General features: G+C 44.5%; 1 protein-coding gene across 2 annotated transcripts in view; it reads right to left on the reverse strand.

Moving 5' to 3' along the window:
- The window catches only part of LOC308126251 (FERM domain-containing protein 5-like), a gene marked incomplete at both ends in the record, with an annotated part of 68766 nt that extends 59393 nt beyond the window's left edge, over positions 1-9373 (reverse strand). For both annotated transcript variants that reach the window (XM_080490491.1, XM_080490490.1), the window contains one exon: positions 9272-9373. In XM_080490491.1, coding sequence (XP_080346617.1) covers positions 9272-9373 — 102 coding nt within the window. The remainder of the gene's footprint in view (positions 1-9271) is intronic.
- Between the last annotated feature and the right edge of the window lie 1373 nt (positions 9374-10746).

A 10746-nucleotide genomic window follows, 5' to 3' on the forward strand; every position in this document is an offset into this window, starting at 1 on the left:
CTGCGAGATGTAAGTCACCACTGTGACAGAGAATATAGTGTACACCGTTTGCTCACACACACTCAGTCCCTTATTTTTAAACTTTGGTAGAAAACAAAACTGAAACTGGCCTTGGTAAAGGAATGATGACAAGGAGGGAGGGATTGGCCTCTTGGGCTACAGAGGCTGTAATGGACCTGCCCACCAAAGCAACAAAAAGTTTCTCCTTTCACGTGCAAATCGTGGACAAACTGTACAAACAAGAGTGAACGGCTGCGATCAGTGTTACCCGATCTGTAAGTGTGTGCACCAAGTTGTGTGCACCAAATATGAGCCTCACAGTGGTGCAGGAGAGAAAGTACCTAAAGTATTTATGAATCAGCAACCGTGAACCCTTAATGTCTGCACAAATACTTTCTGTTTTCACCAAAGTGGACCGCTGAGCCTCCAGCAGACGCAGTCGAACATGCAATGACAACATATCGACTCAGTTTGCTACTGAGAGCCTTTTGAATGCACAGCAGTAGTTGTAATGTCTCGCCTTGAGCGAACGGCCTCCCTCCACATACTTATTGCTGTGTCACGTATTGTATGTCTTTGCTGTGTCGTCTATCGGTGTCAGGTTCACTGAGGGCAGGCTCATTAATCTGCTCATCTTCCCACTGTGCCAGGACAGCCAGGGACCGAGGGAAGACGAGGAGAAATTAAAGTGAAAAGCAACAAGGAGGGGATTTTCGCCTGAAAAATAGGGGCCAGGCGGGAGACAGAGCAACAAAAGGAGAAGGAAGATGAAAGAGACATCAAATAAGAGGCAGGTAGAAACACTGGGCACCAAGTGAAAGCGAGCGAGATCATTCACAGGAAGAATTACTTTACAATCCAAACAGCCACTACAAAGACAAAACACCAGGTGTAGAGGCAAGTTACTGCTGATCGTGGCTCACATATAACAAACTGACCTCAGTGAACGCCTCCAGGAAATCAATTAAAAGAAAAAAGGCTAAATCATTCTTGTCACACTCTCTGCAACCCCAAAACACCCCAGCATTAACCCGAAACACAGGATACTATTGGTGATTGGGTCACAGGTTTGAGAGGAAGGAGGCTGAATTACTACCAAAGAAAAGACATGTGTATGAAAGAGCACAAATTAATTTTAATGCCTCTTTTTAAACTCATGATCTTAAATGAATCACTAAGAATGAAGAAATACCATTACTAGACATAGATGTACAACTGACCAGGGGACCAGCAATATATGTTTTACAGGTGAAACTCAAATACCCAGGTCTGCTGCTCATCCTACAAATGCATGTTCCCTTCAAATGTTGCCCCATTTAAATGGCAAATAAAAACACATTCCCAACACACTACTAAACACTCCCTTTCTGGTCTTTTGTGATATGCAAAGCAGCAGTTTTATACATTAAAACGGCTTCAGCAGTAAGAGTCACATGGTTTCATAATTTCTGCAGTCAGTGTCACTTGAGATAAATCATTGTTTCCTTCACGACACATTTCCTGCCACGTTCCACTTTATGTAACCCACCTACAGTACATGAACGTGAGTGTCAAGTATTTGGATTTGACGAGTGCAATCGTCTATCACATATGAGATGAGGAGGCTCGTCCGTGACACTCGGCGAGTAGCCCTGACTTTGCAGGAGTCAAACATAAAACCGTCACGGCCAAACGCCCCAGTCTGAAAGCACAGCAAAGCCTCCAGGGTTTATCTCACCCTTCTCCACATGACGGATTAACATGCTATTTAGCGGCGCCCCTTCACATCAGAAAGACACGTCGCTCGCCGATTGCAGCAGGGCGGCCCGTCGCTTCACGGCGAGGCAGATAAGCAAAAGCTCTGTCTGAAGCGCATCCTACTTTTATTCTATATTAAGCCTTTACCGGTTAGAAATTAATCTACTTAGGGGACCAGCAATCCTCGCCTGTGGATTATTATTATGGGACGAAGGATGTGCCTGTGAGCGACAGGCTGCTCGTACAGACGTCAGGTGAAATTCTCATTGGTCTCTCCAGTACCTGTGATGTGATGAGGAAAGCTGGTTGCTAACCGCTTATCAGGGAAGAGTGAATGAACACACCTCCGCTGACACGAGTCAAGGTGAAAATGTGTAGCACCACCAACTCTGATGTGTGAGCAGAGCTGGCAATAGTTTCCCATTTACTCTAAAAAAAAAAAAAAACGAAACAAAACAAAACAAAAGGACCATCTAGCTGATTTGTTCCGCACATGGGAGCTTTACAAACCAAGAAAAAGACTGTGATCATTCATTTAACTCTCAGGACACCAGACAGTAGTGGGAACACAGGCAAGTATCTACACAGGATCCTTTTAAGTTCATTGAAAATAAAACGCATATGGAACCTTTAGTGTAAGGTAGTTTTAGTTAGCTTTAAAGGGGTCATATCATCCAGCTTCTCAACTAATTCACATGATCTCGTTGGTCCAGAAAACTTGTATTCAAAGTTTAATGGCCCAAATCCAGCTTTTCCTTGATTTTCCTCCATTTGAATATTGGATCATAGGAGCTGCATTCAGAATCTGCTGTGTCTGTGTGAGCTGGACTGGCTCCACCCACACATGCCCATCTTGCGAAGAGGAGGAAGTATTTCCTCTCGTGGTGCCATGTGCCAGAGCAGAGCTGCCTATTTGTGGGAGGAGTCAAAGGGAGGGTCTACCTTGATTGGGATTGGCTAAACCCCCGATGACACTATATAGGGTTTGAGTTCTGATTGGCTGGTTGGAGCAACACACTTTTTAAAAACTGAAACAAGCCAGGGAGAGAGAGGACAGACTTTCTTCTCTTCTGGGGCGTCATTCCAGGTATGAGAACGATTATTACTGTTGGAAAAACCATTAGAAATTGAATTTTACATAATATGACCTCTTTAAGTAAATATGAACTCATTTTGAATTTGATGATTTTTAAAAAGTTGGGCAAAGTGGTAGAAAAAAGACAACATTTTAAAGAAGCATGGGACTATAATAACACATCTATAAACAACAGGTATGACCATCTATCATTTCATAACAAGCGTCATTATCATAATTTCACTAAAACCCCTTTTGATGAAATGGGACTATTCTCTACGTGGTGCAAACACAGCCATGGGGGCGTGTCCACACAGCAGCGTCAGACTGTCACAGCCCAGCCTGAGGCATTGTGAAGGTGAGTGAACCAAAGCTAAATAAAACCAATTTTAACTGTATGTTTCCTGCAAGCCGCAGCTTTAAAGAAGAGATGAGCAGGCAGTCATCATTGTGGGAACCTCACTGTTGATGGATTTGGTGTGTTTGTCTGGTACTGCAGCTCATCAGGAAACCACTTCCTGTCTGCAGGGAGGTTGGATGTTTTCAAATGAATTTCTTCTGTTAACCTTGTTTAAAGGGTTTTATGAATTGATATTCATCACTGGACGAGTCCGAGAGCCACATTGTAGAAGTCCTGCTGCTACAGATTTACATCTAAACTGAGACAGAATTGGTGCAATAGTCTGGATACATTTTAACATGTGCAGTTTTCTATGATATTTGTGTAATAGTTAAATTAATTTAAAATATTTTAAACTTGGAAATATGAAAAAATAATTGATGCACAGTTCAGTTTGTTGTATCTTTCATAATTTTGTATTTATTTTTCTACTGTTTCTACTTTCTCTATGCCCTTGTATGGTGTTGTTTTATATGGAACCGTGTCTGCGATAAAGATATATAATATAAGCTTTTGTCATCATGCTCCTTTTTGGTTATGCTCATCAGAATTGGAGTCAAACCTGATTGGAGAGGAGCTTTGTAAGTGTGAGTGATCGAATTGTTTGCAAATTAAAATTCAACAGTGGCTCTGTGTTTAGTTTTCTGGAGCTTCATCGACACCTAACTAATTGACTCCAGCGCATGCTGGATGATCATGACATTTTGTAAACATTTACTGCTGCTATATTATGAATATGTGTGTAACTGCCTGACTTTGTCAGCAGAACGTTGATGTCTATATTTCAAAACTACTGAACGGACTAAGTTCATTTCATAGTTGAAAGTCCTACATCTGGTCCTGCGGTGATTTTCTACTCACATCAACTTCAGCTGCAGTTTGAATTCAATGCTCATGATCAGATACACTGACATCATAAGCATATTATCATGCAGACATGAGGTTTTACTTGAAGGTTCAATTGCAGCCTTACAGTTACTTGTATGACTGAGGATTCAGAGGCACTTTTCTGAAAAATACTTCTCAGGTTTCTTTTGCTTGTCAGAGAAGATTTTATCCCAAATCCTCTCTAAAAGCTCAAATGATTTATCGTAAATCAAAGAAAATAGCTGCAGGACAGTATGAACGCTGTATATATGCTTGCTATTCTCTATGCCTACATAACAATGAGGAAACATGACGTTCATTTGTTAGTGGCTGGTCTGGTTCAAGGGAACTCAAAACACGGATTCCCGTTGTGTGTTTCATTATTTGTAAAAATGAACCAGTTCCATGAGTTCAGTGTGGAAGCTGTGCCGTGAGGACAACATGACCAGAAGAACAGGCCCAAATGAAATGTGTTACAAGCTCGATTCCGTTTTTAGCAGCACACACCAAGAGGCAGCCGATACGAGTGCAGCGGGACCACTTTGGAGACAAGAGCAGCCTATTTCAATAATGCATTCACGACGCAAACGAGATGAGCTCCTTCCAAGTTGTGCATTTGGCTCCAAAAGTACACTCCTAATTTGATTAGCGAGCTCTACCGGGTCTGAGCCGGTGCCAGGTGACCGAACCACTTACTCACGGAGACGGAGTCCGTCTCTCTGCGTCACTGCTAATTCTGGCGTTCATCCTGCTTCGCTTCCTGACACACGTCCTCTGGTTCACCAGACGATATTATCAGTAGAAAACTTTGCTGCTGGGCGAGTTTCAGTGACCAGAAAGTTTCCGAGTGTGAGTGACGTCGTTCAGACTCCAGAAACGAGAAGTGACTTCATCCTGAGCATTAGCCACGGTTTCTTTATTGATCTCATGAAATGCGCCTCACTGGTGAGTGAGACCCTCTGTAACCTACAGAGACACAGCTGATTAACAGTCCAAGGCCGTGGCTGTTCACTTACACAGCTTACCTACATAATTCAGAGACATCCAGGGTACAGCTGCCAGACAAAATGTAGGTCTAAATAATCTCTTTATTGGTGCATCGGTTTAATTACACTGATTAATTTCAGAGTAACACGGAGCCTGTATAGGTAGTGGGAGTACAATGGAAGCATGACTCTCTGGATGGTGGTCTATGACTGAATTAAAGCGAGACAAGATCCCTCAGTGAATTCCCAGACAAAAACCAAAGATTCCAATATTTAACATTTAAGTTAACTTCACAGCAGGAAAGGTGTATATGGAGAAAGCCCCTCATAGATGTTCATGCTCGGTATTTGATTTCAAATCAATCCAGTCTAAAATGCTTTTGCTTTAACTTCTGCAACAACAAATGTTGACCTTTTTGACAGCTAAAAATAGAAAATTGTCAGTTGCATGTTATTTATCCACAATTAGACATAAGTTTAACAGTTTGAGTGTGGAGGATCGGAGACCCAAGTCACACATTAAAAACATTCCTACTGAATCCTGGCATAGAAGTCTGCTTTTAAATAATGGTGACTAGCAATGTGGTGCTTCTGATCAAATCACTTTGTTGGGTTTTTTTCTGTGTCTAGTCTTTTTGAGGGTTTCAGAAGTGAAGCAGATAACCCCTGAGTATGTGATGACACCCAGTGTAGTGCGAGAGGAGCTCTGGAAAGCCTTTTCACCTGTTTCGGCAGAAGCATGTTGTTACTGCGCAATTGTTCAGCAGTGGCTGCCATCCTCACACGCACCACGTCCAATGGGGAAGTCAGCAAGGCAGCAGTAGCGCCGTCGTCATTCTCCAGTAGAATCTTGTGCATTTCATGTGAGCAGAACTGAATGACAAGGTCGGGACTGACCTCTTCTCATCCTTCATGTAGGTGCAGTACATGAGCCTGATGAGCCTACAGGACATCTGACTAATACTCCTACTGCAAGTTTGGCCATTTTGGCCACAGTTTACACAAACATCTCTCATGAGCTTGGAATTCTTTGATATCCCAAGACTTAAAGCAGCTGCTAAGAACCCCCGTCACTGCAGCACAGCCCTTCACCTGCCGCCACACCAATTAGCCAGAAACAGCGCTGAGTTGATCAGTGTGCAGCGCGACCCGCGGATGTGAGGCGCCTGCGAATATCCTGAAGGGCGGAATCGTGTTGGAAAAGCAGAAGATCAATGAGCATGAGTCTCCCTGTGGATCGAGGGGTTTTGATGTAATCAGCAACGGAGTTATCGGTGACTGAAGGGAGCCAGCGTGTGCGCTGGTTGTGACGGAGGGATGCTGGTGAACCTGGCAGGCGGTGGCCTCGCATCCAGGTTAGAAGACCTGAGAGCTTCATTTCACCTCCTTGACTCCATGTTGCCGTTGATGAAGGTCATAGCTATCATCAGTCCCAAACGATGCTATTTCCGTGTAACAGTTTGAGGTGGAGGCTAATTGAGTCAAATGAAGAGCGCGAGCGCCTCCAGGTCTCGCGAGACCCTTTATTCTAGGCCTCATCTCTGAGGTGTCCCAGGAAAGGACAGCAGCCATTCCACACAAGTCACTGTAACGCACTCGGTGCTGGTGAAAACGTTGGAATCATCGCTGTTTATGTGGTTCTGCAGATGTTTTGTGTGAAACTGAATTAAACTCTGTGTCACCCATTCTGATGTCAGCACATTATTAGCGATGGTGGTCTTGTAAACAATAGACGTCTGATTAAGCCGGTGATCTCGTTTATGTTTCATCAAAAGCTTTATAGTGTGAAAAAATAAAAAATCTGATATTTCATGATTTCCCTTGCTGGAAGTGATGAAATATACCAAAACAGAGCAAATCGTCTGGGTAGAAGCTCCACGAGAACTGAAGCTTTCCGTCCCGACTGTGTGCTCTCAGTCTCTGAAAGTACTGGATCAGCATTTCCTTGACAGCCGGGCAAAATGAACTGTGGTCGGATGAAGGAGCAGCAGAGGAGTCAAGTGCTGGCAGCACTCTAGCAAACACGACTCATCAAATAAACACAAGACACGACGTCTCTTTCCAAGTTCTGACCAGTGGCAACAACTGACCCGGTGTCCAGCTGCTCAGACTGTTTGGTCAAAACTCAAAGATGATGAAGTGGATCCGAGTCAGAGATGCTGCAAAGCTTCTTTTGCCATCAAGATGAAAATAGTTGGAAGCGCTGGTGGTGGGCTGAGGGCCATCTGACTGCCTCCACCCACATGTTACACACAGCACATGATGATATGAATGAACAGCAAAACCAATGCTGCTCCACACTTGTTGGCAATACTAATTTTGTAACAGCCAGGACGAGGACAAACAATGGAATCTGATTTTTTATTCGTCCTCTGAGGCCTGCGAACTTTGAGTTATTAGATGTTGAAAGACTTCCTTTGCCGTCAGCGCGCAGTGCAACGAGTGGATGACGACGGCCTTTTGTGGACTGTCATCTCTAATTGAGGAGCGCCGGCATCCCTTCCAGTAACCAGCATCAAAAACTGCTCCCGCATCAAACGGGCCAGGTGAGGCGTTAAGACACGGCAGACTTCACGGCAAAGCAGCCACACAAACCATCCTCTCACGCACACACTTGATTTATAAAGGAGGTAATGCGCATTAATCACTTGTACGAGTCTTTTCCTCACTCCCTCACTTACAAACAGTGTTTACTGACTCCAGTCAGGCCTCACTTCCATTCATGCCGTTCCCATTGATTTTTTTATTTTTTTTTAAGAGAATATAAACTGCAAGAATTGAAGAGAGACGCTTTAAGCGAGTATGACTCATTAAGGACTCTGAACGGCAGGTTGAATGACTAATCCAACATGGAGCAGGATTTAGTTTTACCAAAAAGGCCAGAAAAGCTTCTGAATGAAGACATCAAGCAATCCAAGGCCAACGGTTTGAACCAGGTAAACAGAGGAATGGAGACACATTTGTAATGCAACAGGATCGAGTCACAGTGAACAACACTGTTATTCATGCAGCCACAAATTTGGTTTGCTGTTTTTGTTTTCTTTTGTTTTGTGACTCAACAACAAACACAAAAACGGTCGATTCAGCCAAAACAAACCACAAAGTAAACAAGGAGACGTGAGGTTTGGTGACGCTCATGGCAGCAGAGCAGATGTACTTCAACAACTTGAAAAGCTGGAACCCGACAATGTTTTACCTTCAGGTTTGATAAATAGATAGAGGAAGAATAAAGAGGTTATTTCATTTTCTCTAGCGGCACTACATTACACGGCTGCTTTCATTGATAGCGCGGTACATATGTAACAGGAAAATGTGTGTGTTTTGCTCATTTACTAAAGAACGAAGTAAACTCTTGATTCCCATGGAAAAAATCAATCCTTTATCTATCCTGGATGAATGTTCGTGTTGCTTTACTTCTGAAGCGTCTATGATTCTGTACAGAGCCTGCTTTGGACAGGCTGTGGTTTGACTGAAAAACTAATCTGATTTACTAAGCTGGAGGTGAATAAATGTCTGCTCTAAATCAGCGGGTCAGCCTGAAGGACACCTGATATCCTCCACGTTTCACTGGAATCAACTTTATCAGGGTGTAGCTCTGCTCCGTCCATGTTGCCACAGCCATCAGGTCCTTTAATGCATCTAAATCATCATCATGGGCCTCCAGCTGCTACAGGCAGCCAGGCTTCTCTTACTGTTTGTCCTGATGGTTTATGACAATGCTTGAAAATTCACTGTGCATATACACCCCTAACGTGGTCCTGGTGGCACGTCCACACACACACACACACACACACACACACACACACACACACACACACACACACACACACACACACACACACACACACACACACACACACACACACATACACACACACACACACACACACACACACAGGTGACCTTCTATAACACCAGCAGCACGTTGAGATTACTTCCAGATGATATTTATCTTGACTTGTTTTGAAGATTAGATAATTGCAAAAGTAATTAACAAAATAAGAACATTTTCTGCGCGATGCAGACTGAAAGAGAGAAGAGACCAGTGTCCTTCCACCTGATGTGTTTGCTCCAGGTCGACGGGAGACACAGGGAGCGGCGGCGTCCGGTACCGACCTGGATGGTGCAGGTGTCCGGTACCGACCTGGATGGTGCAGGTGTCCGGTACCGACCTGGATGGTGCAGGTGTAGGTGTCCGGTACTGACCTGGATGGTGCAGGTGTACTCCGAGTCGTCCAGCAGCCTCACGGTGCAGTTGCATTCCCGGTCCAGACTCCTGATGCTGCTGCTCATCAGTCGGCTCAGCATCTTCTCGATCGTCAGTGAACGGGACCAGAGAGAAGTGCGCGCATGCACACACACACACACACAACTTTGTCCCCGTCAGCGCCGCCCCTGCTCCTCCTGGCTCCGGCACCCGGTCAGCGGCGGCGACTGGGCAGCGACGCGGCGGTGGCGCATCGTCACTCACTGTGGCGGTGGTCCGAGGAGCTGCCGCGTCTCTCCCGCCACCGAGCTGCTGCTGCTGCTGCTGGTACTGGTACTGGTACTGGTACTGGTGGTAGTACTGGTGGTGCTGCTGCTCTCTGGTCCGGTTAAACTGCCTGAGCCCCCCTCACCACACCTTCTCCCCCGGTCCACTCTCCGTTGCCATGCCGCTCTCGGTGCCTCCGGGCGGGCTGCGTTCTGAATGGCGGGGCTGTCAGCCTCCGGAGCTCAGAGTGAGACGCTGCCGACAGGAGCCCAAATTCCGATAGGCTTGCTGAAGGTCGTGACTACAGCCACACGGTGGAGAATAAAATCACAGTGTAGTTTCTAACAAGTCCACCAACACGCAAGCCCTGTCTCGTGCTGCTGCTGCGTTATTTGACGTCCATGAACCAGAACGTCACCTTGTGGGTCACCATAGTTCAAGTTTACTCAAACGTCCACTAAATCCCGAAAATATCCACATTGTGCCTAATCTGTATGGGATGGGAGCGTCAAGAAAACTGTATATTTCTATAGATTGAATTCTCCGGTGATTATATCTAAAACAATAGTGCAGCTCACATACACGCCTTGTGTGTTCCAGAGCAGTAAAATAACAACATAGGAAAGTGTTGACAAATAACCAATATTGAAATGTGTCCAGGGTGTTTCACTGCAGTGAAGGTCGGGTCACGGCAAAGGTCAAGGTCAACGCAACAGCATTACACCAATCTCTTTACTACAGCGTTGAAAGCCTTGTGAAGAGTAACGCCCTCATGTATGAATTATGAAAGATTGTTTTCCTGAAGTGTTTTTATTCTTCTCATGGCATGAAAAAAAAAAAACAGTTACAGAAACGTCCAGTGGACTATAGGCGCCTGAGCATTCAACGTGAAACACAATGACCTTAATGAATAACTTTTCTATTTATTGTAAATATACAAACATTTGTGGGTTTTTTTATGCTTTGAAAAAGATTTAAACTTCTTTACGACATTTCAACACTGCATATGTTTATGGACCTTCAATGATTAGGCCTGAAGAACAAACCAATGATGTTCATTCTTGTGAATTTGACACCTAAATGGATCAAACCATCTCTAACAGGAGAAATATTGTCAGTCGCCACAGTTTTTTAAAATGCAGTACTGCCTTTGCCTTTCACTTGTACGAGCATGTTGTTTTCTTTGACAAAACCCCAAATGTCAAAA

The sequence above is a fragment of the Lipophrys pholis genome (genome assembly GCF_963383615.2).
Source record: "Lipophrys pholis genome assembly, chromosome: 2".
Classification (NCBI taxonomy): domain Eukaryota; kingdom Metazoa; phylum Chordata; class Actinopteri; order Blenniiformes; family Blenniidae; genus Lipophrys; species Lipophrys pholis.